At 33.6% G+C, this 23,830-nt stretch overlaps 1 protein-coding gene across 2 annotated transcripts; it reads left to right on the plus strand.

Annotated features, from left to right (window-relative positions):
* Positions 1–304: 304 nt before the first annotated feature.
* On the plus strand, positions 305–8,572 carry LOC137810713 (uncharacterized). 2 transcript variants are annotated; one of them, XM_068612120.2, is made up of 4 exons: positions 305–1,117; positions 5,811–6,419; positions 7,252–7,540; positions 8,112–8,572. In XM_068612120.2, the coding sequence occupies exons 1-4, from the start codon at positions 515–517 to the stop codon at positions 8,144–8,146; spliced, it is 1,536 nt and encodes a 511-aa protein (XP_068468221.1). In that variant the 5' UTR covers positions 305–514; the 3' UTR covers positions 8,147–8,572. The 2 variants fall into 2 exon arrangements, with proteins under 2 accessions (XP_068468221.1, XP_090154421.1); XM_090298295.1 differs by lacking the exon at positions 5,811–6,419 and having other exon boundaries at positions 425–1,117.
* The last annotated feature ends 15,258 nt before the right edge of the window (positions 8,573–23,830 follow it).

A 23,830-nucleotide genomic window follows, 5' to 3' on the forward strand; every position in this document is an offset into this window, starting at 1 on the left:
CCAGCAACCTACAATAATTATTGGTCGTTGATGGTGTAAAATAAAGATTTACAATAAAAGAGAAGGGGGAGGAGAAAAGAAAAGAAAGAAAAAGAAGAATCATCAATTTCTTAATATAACATATTAATTTTGTTTAATAAAATATTGTTTACTTTGAAATTTAGTAATTTTAATTTTAAAATTTGATAATTTTGTTATAGCTTTATTTGTAAAAGACGTGGAAAAATGAAAGAAGAAATATGTATATAAATTCTTCATCGTTTCAAAACATCTTTATAGAACAATTTTTTTAAAACATATAATTGGTGACTCATAAAAAATATTACCCTTTTTTTAAGTTTAGAAGGAGGGTTCTCTAGCATTTTCCTTATATGTATGTTCACACACACACATATAATTATATATATTTATTATAAGATATAATCAAACGTTACAATTCCTTTCTTTCTCGGTTTCTCACACTCATTATCTATAGTCATAGTTTTCAGCTTCATCACTCATCAATCGACACGCGATGGAGTTTTTCACCAAAACCAACGTGGTGAGGCTGCGGAGCCACCTCGACAAGTATCTCGTGGCCGACGCCGACGGCAGCCACGTCCACCAGAGCCGCAAGGCCTCCGGCCGGGGAGCGCGGTGGACGGTAGAGGAGATAACGGAGGGAGGAACCGATAAGGTGCGCCTCAGGAGCTGCCACGGAAGGTACTTAACGGCGACGGAGGCACCGTTTCTGTTTGGGATGACAGGGAAGAAGGTGCTCCAGATGGAGTTCGAGCCCGGCGCTGATTTCAAGCACGACTGGGAAGTGACACGCGACGGTTTCCAGGTGAAGTTGATGAGTTGGAGCGGGAAGTTCCTGCGTGCGAACGGAGGGACACCGCCATGGCGGAGCAGCGTGACGGTGGACGAACCGCACAGTTCGGCGACGAAGGATTGGGTTCTGTGGGACGTGGAGACTGTGAAGGCGGTGGAAGAGTTGGTGGATGATTTGTGTGAGAGCGTGGTTTCGTCTCTCGCTTCCGATGATGTCTCGGTCGATTCGGAACCAGCGTCGCCGATGTCGGTTTTCGCGCTCAAGTCGCCGCCGGCGAGGCGGAACACGAAGCTGATGCTGCAGGTGCGTTTTACGTTTCTCGTTTTCTTGTTTTCTCGTTCATTGACTTTTCGTTTTGCGAATTTTGCCTGAATATTTTGTCCGTGTTTTTGTTGATATTTGTTAACTGATTCTAGATAACAAATTTGGCTAAATTAATAATCAGAAACGCGTTAATTTAGTTAAAATAGGAAAAAAAGTTATTCAGGATCTATTTTTTTTTAAACAAATAAGAAAGTACAATAATAGTTCAGAGTATTTATTTGGATAAACAATACAAAAATTTGTAAACTAAAATATCTTACCTTTTTGTTAGTCTATACTTCAACTATTAAAAAACCAACAGTATGTAGACAGTGATAATGGGGTTCTTTACATTCTTAACCATATGACAGTTATAGATGATGAGATTTAGTTCTTCATTTCAACTTATCAAAGTAAAAAAAATATATAGTTAATAATTTTTTTAAAAGATAAAATTTATTTCATTAGTCATTACACTTCAACACTTTGAAAAGGGAAAAATATAGGAATGACCAATGCTAAGATATTTTTGTCGATATTTTAACATTTACAAATTTTTTTATTGAATACATATTTGAATTATTTTTCATTTTTTTAAATAATATTTTCATTTGAATTTAATTAAAATGTATTGAAGTAAATTGAAGTTGTTTATGTTAATTATGGGATGAATTTTAACATTATACTGAATTATTTTAATATTATTGTGGCCTAAATAACTATTAACAAGTATTTGGAAAGATGATGCCTATTAGTTTTAATAGTTATTTGATATTATATAACTTTATATAATAATTATCACAAAAACAAATAATTTTGTGATGCTTAACATGAAATTTATTATATAAAAAAATAATTTATAATTTAGACTCAATTAAAAAAAAATACTTCAGCATTTTAGGGAAAGTTATAAATTATAAAAGACTATAGTTCAACAGAATGACTTATTTATTTCTTTGAAACAAAGGTTCACACTGTTTGGTCTTTCCCTTGACCAGGTTGAGTTGAAGCGCATAAAAACAGAAATAACTAAAACGTTTGTTGGAACTGTCAAATATTTTGGACTAACGTGATTGAATGCCAATATACTTCTTAAAATATACCCAAAAAAAGCTTTCTTTTTTAGTTTAAGTTTAAGAATTATTAAATTTAAAATTTACATTATTATTTAATGATTCTGAATATACTTTCAAGTAATTATTACAAAAAAGTGAATTAATATACATAACAATTCATGATAGCATAATATATAATATTAAAAATGTATTAATATTATTTTACTTATTTCTTAGTAATTTAACTTTGCAAATTATTGTGGTATTATATGTTTTATTCAAACACTATAATCAATTGATAAAACGTAATTATGCACGCATGAATTTGAAATAAGTTTTAGATCAAATGATTTTTTTACTAGTTTCATTTTTTTTTCATAATTTTATTTATTTATTATATATACTATTTTATTTTTGTTTAAAATTTTATCATTAATATTATTATTGTATTTTTAATAAAGAGCATATTTATTATTTTAATTTTATTTATTAAGAAAATAATAATTATTTGTCATAAAGTGGGTGTTTGATTGACCAATATCTTGATGATATAAATTACATTAATTTGTATTTAATAAATTATTATAAGAATAGAAATGAAATAAAAATTCAAATAGAAAATAAATATAAATGTTAATTTTAGCTAAAAAATTAATCAACTAAAAATCATTCCAATATAAAAATTTTGTATTACAATTTATACTAGATGATTGGGTAATGTTTTTGCTGACAATATATTTGAATTAAATTGAATAAATAAGGTATGAAAAACATATTTTAAACGAAACATTCAAAATTGATCTCTAATATGTTTGAAGATCAACTACTAAGTTAAATTTTTTAAGGTTGATACCAGTCCTAAGTAAGTAGAAATATTTAAGACTTGACTTATTCAATTCAACCTGTTTTGTACCTATGCCTTAACTTTTCTGAAAGTTTAGTTTAATACTTAAGTTTTTTTAAAGTCTGCTTGGTAGGAATTAATATCTCGTAAATGAATTAAAATTATCTCTCAAGAATTTAATGAACCAATATCTTTATATAGATTAGTACGACTTTACACAAGTTAATAATATATCGTGTCAAAACATTACAAATCCAAAGTTATTATTATTATAGGTAATTATTGTTATTTACCTAAATAGATTGTCTTATTTGAATAGTCTGAAGTCTTGTCCTTTTAATTAAATAAGTTTTAAAAAAAGTCTTAACTCATTTAATAAATAATTTGACCCGATCTCTGCTAGCGTGAGTGAATATATGTCCTCCACTCTAAGTTTTGTGTCCCACTCCGTGATATTAATTAATGGACACATGGTTAGGTGTTAGGGTAATTTAGGTGTATTCATAAGAAGGGTTAGTCAAGATATATGGATTGGGTATTTTAGGTTTACACAAGAAGGGTTTTGTTAACGTACTCCTACAAAAACTCTACTATTCAGTTCATTTCCAGTTTCCAGTAAAATACAAATGTCGCCCCAATTAGCTTTCATGATGGATCTTCATTTGTTTTTCAAGTATGTCCAACCAAAATTTTGGACGTTCACGCGCAGGGTCTTATAAGTCTCATCCCTGTATTACCATATCAAATTCCTCCACTACCAATTCATTGCCACTTGGTTGAATTTGAGGTGCTATGTGTTGCTTCATGCCTTCACCAACTCTTCTCCACCAACGAAAATGTAATCACACATTAGCAAATGCGTTCACACTCCAAAGTTCAAAACAGTAAACGCACTACTGAAAATTGGAGAAGGATTGAGTTGACATTAATCCTTTTTTTTACAAAATAATAGGATTTCTCTCTTCATTTACTTTAACCTTTTTCTTTTCTTTCATCCAAATTGTGGTATACACTGTTAAAATGAATCCTTACCATATGGAAAGGTTGTTGTCTTAATATGTTTCCTTAAGTGTGGGAGAGTAATAGAATTACCTTTGAAACATGAAGATGGTAACTTGGAAATAGACTATACGAATTGAACATTTAAGTGAGGTGTCTATATATATACCCTACTTATTCATATTATGGGCCATATGTCTACGTCAGGAGACTTAGTATATGAGAGAGAGAGTTTTTGTTCTGATTTAATATTCGCATATTGATGCGCATGGGAAGGGGGTTCGGAAGCACACATTCATATTTTCTGTCTTGACAAGGACTAGAAGCCGAATATAGTTATTGTATACGGGTTTGGGTTTTGAGTAGTAATTGGAAGTAGAAAGTGGAGAATATACAATTTAACAACTTGTCTATGAGAAACCAATTCAAGATAACATTGTCTATTTCTCTAAGACATCTTGTGTAGACGTTAGTTTCATACTTTTGAGTGGCTTTTGTCTCTATGCAAATCTCCGTTGCTTCCACCCCACCTATTCTTTCTTTTCCTTTATGCTATTCTTATTTTATATTTTATTTCAATTTTTTGGATTGAGGTTTCCGTAAGGTGGCTTCCGTTGAACACCATTTTCATTCTCTTTGCTATACTGAAAGATGCCAAACCGCACATGATCAAGTTTCATGCATATCCAACAATCAGTTTCTCATTATGACTGAATTCACTTAGGCTGAGTCAGCACTTCAACCTAACTGCCATAGCAAATCCAAGTCTCACTGTCTCACTCTGAATCTTTTATTTAAGTGGGCCCAGTCATCAATTCAACTTAACTGCAATGGTAAAAAATATGTTGGATTGGGCTGTGCAGTTTTGTTATAGCTTTTATCCAAAATATGACTTATTATCCAACCAATAAAACTACTTATATTTGGGTCAGTGTCCAGATTAAAGCATGCTTCATTCTTCATTAATTTTTTTTTCTAAATCCTATTAAATTATCTTCGTTAACAAATTGATACACTTTGTGGGACAGAATGCGATAATTTTCTTATAATTAAAAAAATACGCGTAAATACACAATCTTTTCAATCTCACTCATGCAATTCAATTAAATAACACATATATTCTTTTAATACTAAAAAACTCGATTACTTACTATTTTCTATATTTTCCATGGAAAATAACCGTTGGCATGTTAACTTACAAAGCCAGAATTAGGGGATGTTTGATATTAGTTGGAAATTTTCCCACTTTGAGAAAGTGTGTGGTACACTTAATTTCTGTCTATATCAGAACATGATAGGTATTACTTCCGTAAAAGAAAATCATTGTTTTAAAGTCGGGTGAAGTGATCTCAATAATTGAGAGGTCTGATTCCAGGCTAAGAAACTGAACAAGATGAAACATTTCCCTGTTCTTACAAGACGTAATAATTTCCATGGAAAGTCCATGTGAATGATCAGTAACTTGTGGTTAGATGCACAACACGGAACTCAAAACCAAATCCAGAACAGATGAATGGGATTAGGGAGTTTGGCCACGTAATGGCCGCGTGCAGCCAAACGCGTTGTCTCCCAAAGACGCCACTGCTGACTCCCTCTTCCTTTTTTTCACCCTCCACAGTTGAAAGTTGAAAGTTCAAACAAGCAGTCACGCACACTAAGTCTTACCCACAACCATTACAATAATAAGAACTATGATAGTAAAAGTTTCAAAACCCAATAAATACCCATCCCCTTTATTCCTCCCACTCACTAAACATTCATCTTCTCATCAAATTATTGCATACTACTCATGCAGACAATAAGTTCGAACAAGTTCAGTACTGGCATGGACTTCTTCCACCGCGCGAAGGCGGTGCGTCTCCGCAGCCACCACGACAAGTACCTGCTGGCGGAGGAGGACGAAGAGTCGGTCACGCAAGCCCGCAAGGGGTCCTCGAAGAGCGCGCGGTGGATGGTCGAATACGTGTCCGAATACGACAACATAATTCGCCTGAAGAGCTGTTACGGCAAGTACCTCACAGCTTCCAACCAACTCTTCCTGCTGGGCATGACGGGCCACAAGGTCCTCCAGACGCTCCCGCAGAGGCTCGACTCCTCCGTCGAGTGGGAGCCCATCAAGGACGGAGGCCGCGTCAAGCTCAAGACTCGCTACGGCAACTTCCTCCGCGCCAATGGGGGCTTGCCGCCCTGGAGAAACTCCGTCACGCACGATATTCCTCACAGGACCGCCACGCAGGACTGGATCCTCTGGGACGTGGAAGTCGTCGAGATTTATGTCAACTCTCCGGCGAATAGCAGTAAACCCTCTGCTCCCCCGTTGCCGGTTTCCGACACTGTTCCAGTCCTGGCCAGCGCGCCGTTGCCCCCGCCGCCATCCTTGTCTGCCAGCTTTACAAGGCAACAGGTATCTATGAGATTCTAGGGAAAGTTGTGTTTTTATCATAATGACTAAAAATTAAAAACAAAATCATATGCATTTTTGTGTGTGTCATTAGTGTTATCAATAGAAATTTTACTATAGTAATATGGACAAGGACAAGGTTTTACTCGCAATTGCATTTCATCACACAATTTTTGACATGGAAGGAAATCCCAGATGAATTCCGCCGTGTCAAGGTTTGAAGTTGTGATCGTAGTTTCTGGTTGATCATGATTTTTGACATTGCAAGAAATTGGTGATGAATGTATCTGATGTGGTTACCATCGTAGTTGTGGTTATTTATAGCCTAAAATTTTGTATGCTGTGACTGAAATAACAGTTGCGGAATTCTTTGAAACCTTGATTTGAGGAGTAAAGTTTTGTATTAAATATATTGACAAGGAATGATACCAATAATGATTCAACCGCTGAAAGGGACTAAATAATATATTTGAGGAATCAAATTGTTTATAAGTTTGAAGTTCTATAGGTAAATTTGTTTGTGAGAAACCTATATTTTTGAACCTATTTATGTAAATACTAATTTTTCCGAAGGGTCTCTTCATATGGTCAAGTAGTGGACAAATAAATTACTCTTTTTTTAATGGAAATTGCGGTTGGGTGTACCGGAAATCATTACTGGAGCCACGCGTTAAAGTGTTTTTCTTTTTCACATAAACTTCACAGTTTCGATTCACAATTATTTGTTAGCACTTTTTCCTTTTAGGCTTAAAAGTAATTAAGTTGTCACTTTACCTAACCTCTTTTTGTTGTGGTTGTTGTCGTGGATGATGATTGTGGTTGGTTTTCTTTGCAGTCGAATGATTTGAATGGTTCGACGCCGAAGATGGAGGGGCGGATTATTTACTACCATATTGCAGAAGACAATGGAGAGGTGTTGGATGAAGGTGTGCAGGGTTATTCTTTGATTTTCAAAGGGAATGGAGTTGAAGAATTGACTCGAAAGTTTGAGGAAGAGACAGGGCTAGATGGAATCATTGTATGTAATCGGAGTCCTTTCAATAAAAAGCTTTATCCTCTTCGCTTGCAGCTTCCTCCAAACACCGTGACCATGCGGGTTGTTTTGGTTCTTCCTATGTCAAATGGTCAGTTTTCTTCTTATTTTTTTATTCTTTCTTGCTCCATCTCTTTCTTCTAGATGTTCACTTGGTAAATGTTTGGATTGAAGTTTACCCACTCCAAATATTAGTTTGGAGACAGTAAATTTTGTTTTATTCACGATATTTCGTTAGAAGTGAAAAAAAGTTACTTTTCTTTTGGGACAAATCTCAAATAATTCAAACATCATTCATAGAAAAATGTTTTCTAGTGCGGAGAATCAAGTAAATTAGAAGGAAGCTTATATTTCGTGGTGGACCAGCTAGTTAAGCGAAGCTTCGTCAAATGTCGTAAATTTTATGCAATTAATAATTAATACCTTTCTTATACAACTTGCTGATGACTACGAATTTTGCATTTTTACGAAATATACCAAAAAATAAAACTTTGAGAAGAATTTGGTGATACTGGTTTGACCATTGCACATTGTACATCATATTTTTGTTGAGTGTATGAAAATGTGTTAGCATTTCTTGTTCCAATTTCTATCTTCATCTATTTTAATTGATTAGTGGTGCTATCTTGTTACCTTAACATTTGCTAACTTTTCTTTTTCAGTGGCAAGAGACTTAGAGGCACAGGGCTTACTGTGAGAAGCCTATGAATTTCGCAACGAAAGCCTGTGTATGAGTACTGATCGGAGCCACCGTGAGTTTTACGGGACAGTATGCAGGGTTTAGGAATATGTTCTAGTCCATTGCATTCATTAAGCATAGTTCATCGTGGTCCTGTGGAAGAAGCTTAGAGTGGTCATGGGTGGATCACAACAGCAACACCCTTTCATCAATGGCATGGATTGTAGGCGATTCAGATGGTGGATTTTGTTGGGGGCTTTTATTTTTCATTAAGCATGTGTTGCATTTGGATTCGGGGAATTTTTTTGTTTCACTGTTTATTTAATTTTATGTTTCATGATTTTTCTATAGGGGATACTCCGACATGTAAATAGTTCACAACTTTTTGTCACTGATAGAAGAAGATTATTGTTATTCTTCATAAATACAGCTGTATTTGTTTAATTGGACTTCATTTCTGCTTGTTATTTGGTGCATGTTTGAATATTAATCAGAATAAATTTTGCCATCTAAAATTATATTGAAAATTATAATTAATTATTTACTAATTTGACTTTCCTAACATGTCTTCTTGTATTGGCGAAAAGATCTTGGTGCTCTTCGCTATCTTTGTTGGGGTCGCACTGCTCCTGGTATGCTATCTTTATTGGTCCTCTTAGCTTGATCCAAAATTAAATCAATCAAGCTCTAAAAAGAAAAAGTGAAAAACAACCTGTTGATTTGTCCTTTCAATTGGTTGTTTTACAATTGGTAGTTTTTGGAAAGGATTTGAAAAAGCTAAAATTGGCTGACCTCACAGTCAAAGTCAATGCAAACGATTGATTTGCACTTTCAATCGGTTCATTTTTTGAAAACGTAACAGAATTGGTTAAATCTGTTAAAACTGTTTTTGCTTATTTCAAATATGTTTTGGTCCGATATTCTGAAACGACTATTTTTGAGGTTATATAACTGGTTTTTGAATCTCTAATTAAATAGAGAGATCAGATTACAAAAGATCAAAAATGTTTTCAAAGATTGCAAGATTGCTAAGAGTTTTGCATTGGTTAAGAGTTGAGTAGGATCTGTTGTATTCATCTTTGTATTCAGAGGGTGTTCTGACCTGTAGTGGTTGTGTTTCAAAGAGGTGAGTGTTCTTGAAGGGTTCAAGATCACCTCTTTGGTGCTTGTGTTGTGTAATATGAATTTGATTGCTTAGTGAAATACCCAGGGGTTTCTGGGGACTGGATGTAGCTCAGGTTAAGAGTGAACCAATATAATCCTTGTGTGTTAAATCTCTCTATCCCTCACTGTTTTTAAAACTGTTTGATATGTGATTTTCCAAAGTGCTGATAAAAACAAACGATTGATTCATATAAACAATAATTGATTTTCTAGAATCAAATTAAAACAGTTTTGTTGTTTGGTTGATCTGATTGCTTCTTCTGTGATTCTGCATTAATATTCATTCTTGTCCATAATTTTCGAAAATCTTTAATTAAACAATTCACCCCCTCTTGTTTAAGGCCTAACATATGATGTTTGTTATATTGCAAATCTCTTCTTCAAGGAAGTTATTAGATTGCATGGGCTTACTAGAAGTATAGTATCTGACAGATACTTTAAGTTCTTGAGTCACTTCTGGAAGATATTGTGGGAAAAACTAGGCACTAAACTCTTGTTTTCTACTACTTGTCATCCCCAAACTGATGGTCAGACAGAAGTGGTCAATAGGACTTTGGCTCAAATGTTGCGATGCCTTATTTTTGGGAACCCAAGGGTGTGGGAAAACTTAATCCCTCATATTGAGTTTGCTTATAATCGATTAGTTAACTCTACTTCTCACACCCCTTTTGAGGTAGTGTATGGGTTTAATCCCCTCACACCCCTTGACCTACTTCCTATTCCTATACTTTATGAGGTGTTGTGCAAGGAAGGTTTTGAAAAAGCTTCCTATACTTGATGAGTTGTTGTAATGTTTCTCTCTTTATTTTCACTACAAACCTAGGTTTGTTCCCAAGTACGTGATCTCATTTTAATTAGTTTGGCCACGAGTAACTGCAATTAAGGTCTGTTACACTGTTACTTTGCAATTTGGTACACTAATTCTTTACAATTTGGTACACTAATACTTTGTTCAATTTAATAGTTGTTGATATGAAAGAAAATAAAGTTATTGTGTTTGGGTTTTGTTTTATTTCTATTGTGTGTAACTTATTTTTAATTCCTTATTGTGGTTTCAATTCTCTAGCTTCTTGATATAATGGACTTCAAAATCATTCATTGAAAGGGTTGTACTGAAACTTCTTTCTTGATTTGGTTGCAACATGTACCTTATGTATATTCAGTAAAATATTCCAATTTAGACCTTCTGGTCTTGATGCACATAAGAGGAAGCCATACATCTCCAAGGCTAAGAGCAACCCTCTGTCTCCCTCTGAGAGGGACATCTTCTAATGGTATCTGATTTCTAGCATAGATTGTTCACTGACTCAAAACTTACTGAGGGAAAATCTGTAGCATAGATTAATTTAAAATTTATCATCACCTAGAAAAGGTAGTTAAAACAAAAAAATTGGTGAAAATAAATGTATAAATATAACAAAAATTGGCTTTAGTAAATTATTTACCTCTGGTAGCAAAATAAACAACACCCATGCCAAGGGAAGAGGGTACTTTTTTGTTGTATTTGTATGTGTTTCAGAGTCATATTGTTGAGTATCTTCTTTCTTTCTTTTTCATGTAAACTGTTTTTTTTTTATTTACTTTGTCTTAAGTACCATGGTAAGAACATTGAGGCTTGCATATCCACGAATACAAGATTGGTCTAAAATTATTAGTGTGGGTCGATAAGGAATGTTATAAAAGTTAACTTCAAAACCATGGATAACATTTATAAAAGGTTGGAAGACTGATTTTTTTTTTTAGTCCTAAAACTATGGCAAATATAAAAGGCATGTTTTTATTGTCGTAATTAGATATTTATAGTATTGTCTAAGAATATGAAAGACAAATGACCATGTTCCAACAATTTGATAAAAGAAGATGTTTTCCTAGGCACTAAGTAACTACACAAGTATAAGAAGGAAAAGTTTTTCGAAGCACTAGGTGGTTGCACCAACTTATTTACTTTAGGCATCTCATTACATATGTTTATAGAAATCACTATAGCTTTACCCCAAAATTATGATGAAACTGACTTCCCTTTCAACATGCTTCTCACCATGTTAAGAAATGACCTATTTCTCCTTTCAAAAAGCCCATTAGGTTGAGGAGTATATGGAGGTGCAACCTCATGTATGATACCCTTTTCATTACAAAAATCATCAAATTTAATATATGTAAACACTCCTCCTCCATCAATTATTGGGAACTTAATAAACTTATCACTTTCTTTCTTTACTTGTTTCTTCCACTTTTGAAATATTACAAAGCATCATTCTTCCTACGAATGACAAATACCAAAATTTTCCTTGTAAACTCATCAACAAAAGATATTAAAAACTTGCAGCCACCTAGTGTATTCAAAGCTAATTTATAAGGGGCTAGCACTTGTATTTATAGTGTCATGGGCAACCAAGGTGCACGTTTTAACCCTAAAAACTCTCCACTCATAGAAGAACAAATGACTCTCTCTAATTGGAGCAAATCCTCTCAAATTAGAAGTTGACAAGTGTCCTCCTCTAATTGGAGAGAATCCTCTCCATTCCCATGAAGACAAATGATCTTTTGGAATTGGTGGGAATCCTCTCCATCGAGGGGATGACATGTGGATCTTCATGCCTTCCTTGCCATTCCATGCTTTCTATTTGTACTCTAGTAATTTATTTGTGCACCCTAGATGGTTTAAAGTTGCATTGGGTCTAAGGAGGCCCAATTGTAACTCTAGCTAGACTCTTTCTTTTTCTGTTTATACCTTACTCTAATTGGCCTAATACTTGGCCCATGAAAATTGACCCAAAACATGCCCCTAATACAAGCTCAAAATAAAGCCTATGCTACTATGTACAATGTTTATAAAACTAGATAAAAATGGAAGAGCAGACAACAATTAATTCTCCCTGAGATGAGAGTCTTATGAGATCCTTTTTCTACTTCCAATCTCTTAGCCAAATGTTTCGAGGCTGGATGAGTTTTCATCATTCCATCCCTCTAGAGAAGGATCTGTCCTTAGATCCTGAATGATGTCCAATGACAACAACCTCTTTTTATTTGTTATTTTCCTCTAGGGTCCAATATCCATCTACAATAAACATCAAACAAACATGAAACAAGTTTCTTTAAAACAAAATTAAAGAAAAATAAAATAGAACAAAAATAAGGCCCTTTATTTTTATAAAAGTTTTGAAAAATACGATCCTTTTCAAAAATATTTTTGTTCACTTTGTGTTGTTCTTGCCTAAACTAGGCAACAACATCAAAAAGTGTTGTTTTTAAGATTTTTGTGAAGAATAAGAGTTCAAAGTATTGAAATCCCCCTTTAAGAATTCTTTCATGGCTATGTTTGCAGGGGGTGTCATAAGAGACTCTTCTTCCTTTTTGGTCCTCTGTTCTTCTTCTTTTTCAATCAACCCTTCATTTGTCTTTTATGTGGAGGAACAATTTATATCTATATCTTGTTCAGCTCCAGACACAAATATTTCTTTAACCCCTTCCTCACAAGGTTTGTTTATAGAAAGTAAAATGTTATCAATATCTGGTTCAGCTCCAAACAAAGACTTTTCTATTTTTCTTTCTCTTTCTTCCTCTCATGACCTTTCATACCTCGATTTGGAGGGGTAACCCTCCCTATTAAACTCTCTCCTAGAATAGGATGTGTTAGGATAATCTTCCTTAAAAACAGACCTTCTCTTGAGTTGTTCTATCCTAACACATAAATGAACGAAATCATTCAAATCATCAAAAGGTAAAAATTTAACCCTATCCCAGATTTCTAGGTTTAGACCACTCTGGAATTTGTCAATGGTTTTTCTAGGATCTTCTCTTATTCCTCCCCTCAACATAACTAACTCCATTTTCTGCCTATATTCTTCTATGAATTTATCTCTTTGTTGAAGTATACGAAGCTGATACAAAAACTCCCTCTTAAAGTGCTCATCAAAGTCAGGATTTCTTCTACACCTAGGTTTTTCTTCTTCCCTGCCCCTTGCCTTGATTTTGGTTGAGAACCATTTGGGTCAACAAGTCCTTCATATAATTTTTAATTCATTTATAAAATCATCAAATTTTCTATATATATTCTCTATTTGATTTTCTAAATTTTCTTTTAAAAACCTAAGTTCCTCTTACCACCCATACCCCTCTTCTTGTTTCCTATTGTTTCTTTGAACACTAGATGCATGGTTATGATTACTCATTTTGAAATTAAAAGAACTGGTTTTCACAAAAAAATTATTTCAAAAATGAGTGATAAAAGTATTTTCACAAATAGGTTTTAGATTTGGTGAAGTTCGAATCAATGTCAACAACTCAAACTTTCTCCAAGTTCAATCTCAGGATGAGTGGTGAGTCACTAGGATTAATTAGATACCAAGTCTTTCTTTAGCCAGAGATTTCCTCGGATAGTCTTAACAAATTTCCTTTAAAAGAAATTTCAAAACAATTTTATTTCCTAAATGTGGTGTGTGCAAGGCGTCCTAGTGATCAAAAGAAGATCAACTACACTAGGTATCATGGAGACTTAAAGAAATAAAAGAAAACAAAAAATTAATCAAGAATGAATTAAAGAAAAACAAGAAAAACAAGAAAAGATGAAGAAAGTAAACAATGCGTGTCATGTGTGAAAGTGCAAGTGACACTTTGAGCCCATTGATACACTTTCACCTACTAATGAATGAATTTCAATATTACAATGTTTTTTTAATGCGTTTGCTTTGGAAGCATTTTCCCAACCAACTAATGTAAGAAAAATAAGCAAAGAAAATAAACTTGAACACAAAGGTTATGTGATAGAATGCTACTATTAGTACAATTTTTTAATGATTTTTTTAATTTTCTTTAAGTTGACAACTCTTCTTTCACTTTGTATGGTTTTTATTCTTAATCTTCAATTGCTGACCTCGCCAATTTTATGCACTGATTGCAAGTCTTTAACAAGGAACCATCAAATAGGAATTAGCTTTCACAACTTCTGAAACACAATTCCAAACAAGGTGAAATTCACCTTAGAAGACCAACAATTAGAAATCAAGAAAATCTCAATTAAAAAAAATTGTTAAAATCAAATGGAACTATTATGAAAACTGCAAGGAGTATTTTAAGATACAAATCAACAATTAAAGCTTAAGGTATTTGAAAAAAAGAATTGAAACTCAAGACATAATAGACATAGACATCTAACTCTAATGAACTTGTTAATGATTTAATAACAAGATAAGAGACTCAAAACCATAAAAAGAAGAGCATACAAAAGGCACAAAAAGACTCAAACCACATGAATATTCATTGTAAAAACAAGAAACAAAAAAAAATAAAAATCAAACAAAGGACTACTTAATTTTATGACATATATGGAAACAACATGACTTTGGACAACTAGAAATGGATCATAAAACAAAAATGAAACCAACATAAACTGTTTTTACCAAAAATAAAATGAAATAAGACTCAACAAAATTAAAAAGCCCACAAGATAAACAAACTAAAAAAGAACTTCTAAACCCCAATATAGATGGTTCAAGAAAGAACAAACTATTTGAACCAATTAAACCAAACAAACAAAATACAAATGGTAGAACTAAAACAAAAACAAAATCAAGACATGAAAAACATGTAAACAATACGGAAAAATGAAGAACAAACTTTTTTAGAACTTATCTCTTGAAGAACCGTGAACCTAATGCTCTAGATACCACTTGATACAATCCTAACTTGCATTGCTATGAGTCTTTTGATTTATATTTTGGGATGCGAAATTTGGTGGGATTAGGTGGCTAAAATGAGTGAAATAAACTGTGAAGTATTGGTGTATGAAGAATGATAATGAAGCTTAAGAGAGGTTAGACCAACTCCTAAGAGGTTCCTTGCTAAAATCCTTAGAAATAAGGCTAGCAAAGAGTGAGCTAAGAGACTAGGTGAGGCTGAAATTTTGGCAACAATTCATTAGTCTATTCAAAGCTAATTTACAAGGGGCTAGTATGTATAGTGTTATGGGCAGCCAAGGTGCACGTTTTAACCCTTAAAATTCTCTACTCATAGAAGGACAAATGACTCTCTCTAATTGAAGCAAATACTCTCAAATTAGAGGTTGACAAGTGTCCTCCTCGAATTGGAGAGAATCCTCCCCATCGAGGGGATGACATGTGGCTCTTCATGCCTTCCTTGCCATGTCATGCTTTCTATTTGTACTCTAGTAATTTATTCATGCATCCTAGATGGTCTACAATTTTTGTGCTCACTTCACACTGTTGTACACTCATGGCATCTAAAGACCCCATTTAACACACTTTCTCCCCACCTCATTGTTAGAATGGATGGCTTTAAACTAGAGGGGGGGGGGGGGGTGAATGGTTTAAAGAGGGATTTCAAAAAATTTTAAGTCAAGAATGAAATTATCTCAAGAAACAATTGATAATGAATCCAGTTTGTCAAAACAATAAGCAAAAACAACAGTACCAGAAAAACAATCGGTTGTTTCGCAGAAACAATCGGTTGTTTATACCAGTAAACAAATATCAAAACTGAATTTAACGAGATTAAGGATAGAGAGAATGCACACAAATGTTTATACTGGTTCATGTAAGAAATTATGTAAATTAATTTCTATAAAGTGACTCACATGACTTAGAGTTTGGGCTTTGGGCCCAAATATGATTTAATAATAATAATAGAATTAAAGGCCCATTGGTTAATGTGAGAAATATATATATGATGATATACCTAATGAAAACCTACATCTGATGGAGATTGGGTACTAAAGGCTATAGGGTTCTGTCTCTGCAAATAATAGTTGTCTCACTGTTAACCATCACAAAAGTGTGTGACAAGAACGGAATTGCAAGAGATAGATTGGGATAAAGGAGATAAAGTAACTGCTCAATTAGGATCACTCATGGATCAAGGTAAGTGCCTATTCCTTCTTGATTGTATGATTGTGTGAGAATCATGATATGATAAGATCTATTTGTGAACATAAATTGTATGTGTTCAATTTAAGTTTATTCATGTTTTGACTTACATGTGGTATCAGAGCCTTGTTGCTCATTTTTGTGATTCTCCATTAATGTTTGTTTTTTAAAATTTGAAGAACCCTAATTTTAAAAATTATTCCCAATTTAAGAACCCTAATTTAAAATTAGGGTTTATAAATTAAGGTTTTCATTCCTCTATAATAGTTCCCTAATTGTCCTAAACCATCAAAATTAAAGAACCCTAATTTTAATTAATCCCAATTAAAGAACCCTAATTTTAAAATTAGGGTTTATGGATTAAAGTTTCCATTAACACGACCCTAATCTTCCTGCACCCAACGACACCATTAACGGTGTTGAGAAAAGAAACCCTATAAGTTTTTTTTTTCTTTTCATTACGTAATTTGGCTGCCTTTTGATCGTGTATAATGTGGGTAGCTTTTGGTCCAGTTTAGGATCAAAGACCAGACTCCTGGCTTTGGAGTGGGCAGGCCAAACAAACACAGTGCCTTGTTCCATCACCCTTTTGTTCCAAACAAACACAGTCCCAGTTTTCTTTTTTTTAACACTTTACGTCATTAATTTTACTTTATTTTGATTAATGTTTAATTAAAGTTTTTAATTCAAATTTACGTTATGTTATAATGTAATGCAATTTATATTTAAATTAAAGTTTAATTAATTAATTAAAAGTGAGTAACGGAAAATTAATTTTTCTGTTTATGTATTATTATTATTTTTTTTTAAATGTAATTTAATTTGCATTAAATTAAAGTTTTAATGATTATGTTCATTAAATTAAAGTTCAATTAAAGTTTTAATGAAATTTTATTATGTTCATTGAATTAAAGTTTAATTAATTGACTGAAAGTGAGGAATGGAAAGTTATTTTTCCGCCTTATGTATTTAATTTTAAATTGAAATTTTAGAATTACTTGTATGATATATTTGTAATCACCAAAGTGATCAAATCTTTAAGTTTTATTTAATTCCAAATTATGGATGAAATTTTATTTCATATAATGATATTATTTATGGAATTATTTGTATGGTAGATTTGTAATCACCAAAGTGATCAAATCTTTAAGTTTTATTTAATTCCAAATTATGGATGAAATTTTATTTCATATAATGATATTATTTATGGAATTATTTGTATGGTAGATTTGTAATCACCAAAGTGATCAAATCTTTAAGTTTTATTTAATTCCAAATTATGAATGAAATTTTATTTCAATTAATGATATTATTTATGGAATTATTTGTATGATAGATTTGTAATCACCAAAGTGATCAAATCTTTAAGTTTTATTTAATTCTAGATTACTGATAAATTTTATTCCAATTACCTATAGAATGGATGCTAAATTATTTATATATATGGGTAAATGGAAATTCATTATTATAGGGCATTATGAATCACCCAAAGGTTGATTAGTTGTCCTTATAATTAATGGATATAATTGTTGGTAGTGAGTATGTGTTATTAGTTTTGCTTGTATATCCAAAGATAACAAGTGTTTCTAGTTAATGCATACATCTTGCCAAATAAAGTTAATACTATTAGCATCATTATGTTTTGTGTATTAATGGATCTCCCAAAGGAGAACATTAGTATACATATAATGTTTTCTAAATCTGTATAGTATGTTTAGTTTATGACTCGAAGTATTAATGTTAAGCATGTGTGATTGCAGTATCTGTTCCTGTAGCCTTACGTTCACAAGTTACGTCTGTTCCAGTCTTTAATGCTTATTATGTATGTTTTGAATCAAACTTAACTGAAGTTCCACATAATTCTTGGTGGATTGATTCTGGATGCACAACTCATGTTTCTAACATGATGCAAGGATTCCTTTCAACCCGAACCATAAAGCCAAATGAAAAGTTTGTCTTCATGGGAAATAGAGAGAAGGTTCCAGTGGAAGCAGTCGGGACTTATCGTTTAATCTTCGACACTGGATTTTATTTAGACCTGATGGATACTTTTTACGTACCTAGTATATCTAGGAATTTAGTATCATTGTCTAAACTTGATGTTGCCGGATACTCTTTAAATTTGGGAATGGATGTTTCAGTTTATATCAGCGTACCTATTTGATTGGATCTGGTACTCTTTATGATGGATTATATAGATTGAATCTCGATAATCTATATGCTGAAACTCTTATGACCTCGCATCATGATGTTGGCATTAAATGAAGTTTGGTGAATGAATGTTCTGCTTTCTTATGGCACAAACGTTTGGGACATATTTCTAAGGAAAGAATGGAGAGATTGGTAAAGTATGAAATACTTCCAAGTTTGGATTTTACTGATCTGAATGTATGTGTGGATTGTATTAAAGGCAAACAAACAAAACACACAAAGAAGGGAGCCACAAGAAGTACTCAGCTTCTTGAAATTATACACACTGATATATGTGGACCTTTTGATGCAAGTTCTTTCAATAAAGAAAGGTATTTTATCACCTTCATTGATGATTTTTCACGTTATGGTTATGTCTATTTACTGCATGAAAAATCGCAAGCGGAGAATGCGTTGGAAGTTTATATAAATGAAGTGGAAAGGCAATTAGACAGAAAGGTGAAAATTGTCAGGTCAGATAGAGGTGGTGAATATTATGGAAAGTATGATGAAAGTGGACAACACCCTGGTCCGTTTGCTAAGTTCCTTGAGAGACGTGGTATTTGTGCTCAATACACAATGCCAGGTACACCACAACAAAATGGTATTTCAGAAAGGCGTAATCGAACCTTAATGGATATGGTTAGGAGCATGTTAAGTGAGTCAACTGTACCTGTTTCATTGTGGATGTATGCTTTAAAAACTGCCATGTATCTATTGAACAGGGTTCTTAGTAAGGTAGTTCAAAAGACACCTTTTGAATTATGGACAGGAAGGAAACCCAGTTTGAGACACTTGCATGTTTGGGGATGTCAGGCAGAAGTCAGAATATACAATCCGCAAGAGAAGAAATTGGATGCAAGAAAAATCAGTGGATATTTCATTGGTTATCCAGCAAAGTCAAAAGGGTATATGTTTTACTGTCCTACCCATAACACAAGAATTGTTGAATCTGGAAATGCACGGTTCATTGAAAATGGTGAAACCAGTGGGAGTAATACTTCACAAAATGTGGAGATTAAGGAAGTTAGAGTACAAGTTCCTTTAACTAGTACCTTTACTTCAAGTATTGTTGTTCCTAATGTAGTTGAGTCACTCAACGATGAAGAAGAACAACAAATTAATGATCATGAAGAGAACAATGAACCTGTAGTAGAACAACCACAAGGAATAGTATTAAGAAGATCTCAAAGAGAAAGAAAGTCTGCTGTTTCGAATGATTATGTGGTTTATCTACAAGAGTCATCAGAAAATGACTTAAGTATTGATAATGATCCAGTTTCATTTTCAGACGCCGTCAATGATGATAATTCTGATAAGTGGTTAGATGCCATGAAAGATGAGCTTAAATCAATGGCACAGAATGATGTTTGGGACCTTATAGAATTGCCAGAAGGATGCAAAAGAGTCGGGTGTAAATGGGTCTTTAAGACTAAACGTGACTCTCATGGCAATATCGAACGTTACAAGGCCCGACTTGTTGCCAAAGGTTTTACTCAAAAGGATGGCATTGATTATAAAGAAACATTTTCACCTGTTTCTAAGAAAGATTCCTTTAGAATTATCATGACATTAGTAGCTCATTATGATCTTGAGTTGCATCAGATGGACGTCAAAACTGCTTTTCTGAATGGGGATTTAGAAGAGGATGTTTATATGGACCAACCAGTGGGGTTTATTGAAAAAGGAAAGGAACACATGGTGTGTAAACTTAAGAAATCAATATACGGGCTTAAACAGGCTTCTAGGCAATGGTATCTTAAGTTTAATGATACTATTGTGTCCTTTGGGTTTAAGGAAAACATCATTGATCGGTGTATATATCTGAAGGTCAGTGGGAGCAAGTTTATATTCTTGATTCTGTATGTTGATGATATCTTGCTTGCAACTAATGATCTTGGTCTATTAAGTGAGACTAAGAAGTTTCTCTCTAATAACTTTGAGATGAAAGATATGGGTGAGGCATACTATGTGATAGGAATTGAAATATTTCGTGACAGATCACAAGGACTGTTAGGTTTGTCTCAGAAAACATATATTAATAAAGTTTTAGAGAGATTCAGAATGGATAAATGTTCGACATCTCCTGTTCCAATACAGAAAGGAGACAAATTTAGCCTCATGCAATGTCCAAAGAATGATTTGGAACGGAAACAGATGGAGAATATACCTTATGCATCTATTGTTGGGAGTTTAATGTATGCTCAAACTTGTACACGACCAGATATTAGTTTTGCAGTTGGTATGCTTGGTAGATACCAGAGTAATCCAGGATTGGATCATTGGAAAGCTGCAAAGAAAGTCTTAAGATACTTGCAAGGAACGAAAGATCACATGCTTACTTATAAAAGATCTGATCACCTTGAGGTGATTGGATATACAGATTCAGATTTTGCTGGCTGTGTGGATACACGAAAGTCTACATTTGGTTGTGTATCTTTTAGCCGGAGGAGCGATTTCATGGAAAAGTGCGAAGCAGTCAGTCATCGCTGCGTCCACTATGGAGGCTGAATTTGTGGCATGCTTTGAGGCCACAGTTCAGGCTAATTGGTTGCGGAATTTTATTTCAGGACTTGGAATTGTTGACAGTATTGTCAAGCCGCTGAAAATTTATTGTGATAACTCCGCAACAGTCTTCTTTTCTAAAAACGACAAGTATTCCAAAGGTGCTAAACATATGAAATTGAAATACTTTGCCGTTAAAGAAGAAGTTCAGAAACATAAAGTGTCAATAGAACATATTAACACTCATCTGATGATTGCTGACCCTTTAACAAAAGGGTTACCGCCCAAAACATTTACTGGTCATGTTGTAAATATGGGCATTATGTCTACTAGTGAATTATGAATGTTGTTAATGCTTATTTGACACTCTGAGTTCATTGATAAATAAAGTTTCTGAAATTTATGTTGTTTTCTACTTTATGTATATGCATGCAAATTATGTTATTATGGTGTGGAAAACAAATTATGTTGTTATTGATGACAATGACATTATGTTTGAACCTATTATGAATTTCTCACTATAAAGTCATATTAAGGAGAAAGAATGATATAGTAGTACATGGAAGGAAATGTGTTGATTCAAATGACATGTAACCGCCATGACTCTTATTATTTCTGTATTCTTGATTATGAATAATGATAGAACCAATTTATGTAAGGCCTTTTAAATTCGCATTTATGTCATTATTAAATCATGAAAGTATTATAACTCATATGAGTCAAGTGGGAGAATGTAAGAAATTATGTAAATTAATTTCTATAAAGTGACTCACATGACTTAGAGTTTGGGCTTTGGGCCCAAATATGATTTAATAATAATAATAGAATTAAAGGCCCATTGGTTAATGTGAGAAATATATATATGATGATATACCTAATGAAAACCTACATCTGATGGAGATTGGGTACTAAAGGCTATAGGATTCTGTCTCTGCAAATAATAGTTGTCTCACTGTTAACCATCACGAAAGTGTGTGACAAGGACGGAATTGCAAGAGATAGATTGGGATAAAGGAGATAAAGTAACTGCTCAATTAGGATCACTCATGGATCAAGGTAAGTGCCTATTCCTTCTTGATTGTATGATTGTCTGAGAATCATGATATGATAAGATCTATTTGTGAACATAAATTGTATGTGTTCAATTTACGTTTATTTATGTTTTGACTTACAGTTCACTCTAAACCCAAAGCTACATCCAGTCTTCTCAGAAACCACTGAGGAGTTCCACTAAGCAATCAAACCTAGATCACTTACAACACAACCAAGAAAGTGACATTGATCCCCTCAAGACACACACTTCTCTTGGCCAAAACACCAACACTAAGAATGTTGATCTTGATCCCCTCAAGAACACACAACACTTCTCAGCAAACACACAGAAGAAACTTGTTCAACAGATACAAGGATTACACTTGTTACAGAAGTAAATCTGAAATCAATACAAGCAGAAATCTTATCTCACACTCTTTGATCAATCTCAATCTCTAAGCAATCTCAACTCTTTGAAAATCAGAATCTTTTTGTTCTCAAAAGATTGTTATTTCTAAAATCTGTTTTTCTTAATTTATTCAAAGATGTTTGTTATCAAATCTTAACAAACTTATTCATTGCATTTAAAGATTAGTCAAAGCATTAAAGACTGGAGCGTAAACAATTAGAATCATTTAAAGCTCAGTCAAAGCTAAAATCGTTTTTCTGTTATGGTACTAAAACAAACAATCGGTTGTTTCCTCGAATCAATCGGTTGTTTTGGTTTTAACAGTTCAACCATTTGAAAGACAGTTTTCAATCTTTTCTAAAAACATCTAAGTACAAAACAATCGGTTGTTTCGACAAAACAATCGGTTGTTTTTCACTTAGTTTGAAAAACACTTTTCTTTTAAAAGATTGAGAATGCCTATGCTTTGGATTCAATCTAGAGTCGATTACAAAACTCAAACTACCCCATATCCTAACTAAGACAGCTCAGCAACAGTAGCACAACCAAGCCTTCAACATCCTCCAAAGGGTTTGGATTCTTCAAAGCTTGAACACCACTTGGTTCAACACTCATGCCCCTCCTCAACCAAGACGAACACTCACTTGACATTTACAGAAAAAGTTTCCTTGGATCTGTGCAGGAAGTGTAATGTGGGTCACCACATACTGTCACCCTCTAAGTTCAGTGAATTTTATGCTCATTTCACACTGCTCTACACTCATCGTCTTTAAAGACCCCATTTAACACACTTTCTCCCCACTTCATGCCCTCTTTAACCAAGACGAACATTCACTTGGCATTTCAAGAAAAATTTTCCCTAGGTCTGTGCAGGAAGTGTAATGTGGGTCACCACATATTCCTAGGAGGGTCACCACATATTCCTAGGAGGGTCACCACATACTGTCACCCTCTAAGTTCAATGAATTTTGTGCTCACTTCACGCTGCTCTACACTCATGGCCTCTAAAGAACTCATTTAACCCACTTTCTCCCCACCCTCATGATTCTCCCCAACCAACACGAACACTCACTTGACATTTCCATAAAAACTTTCCCTAGGTCTGTGCATGAGTGTAATGTGGGTTACCGCATAGTCTTACTAAGGTCATCACATACTGTCACCCTCTAAGTTCAGTGAATTTTGTGCTCACTTCACGCTGCTCTACACTCATGGTCTCTAAAGACCTCATTTAACCCACTTTCTCCCCACCTCATGCCCCACCCCAACCAACCAGAAAACTTTAGTAGTCTATTTTACCATTTTCAGATCTAAATTCAATAATTTAACTTAATATAATCTTCATTTTGCATAGAGTCACAGTATCTTATTAAAATTTCAGAAGTTTCTGGCATTTTGCTACTAATGAAATACTTTTGTAATGTGGTTAATGGAATAAGGGTTACATAGAATAGTGACACAATTTACCACAAAACAATTTGTTGAGGAAAACATGAATTGGACAGTTTTTGTCTCTTGATT

This window comes from Phaseolus vulgaris, chromosome 2 (assembly GCF_051622355.1).
Source record: "Phaseolus vulgaris cultivar YP4 chromosome 2, ASM5162235v1, whole genome shotgun sequence".
In the NCBI taxonomy this organism is placed as follows: Eukaryota; Viridiplantae; Streptophyta; class Magnoliopsida; order Fabales; family Fabaceae; genus Phaseolus; species Phaseolus vulgaris.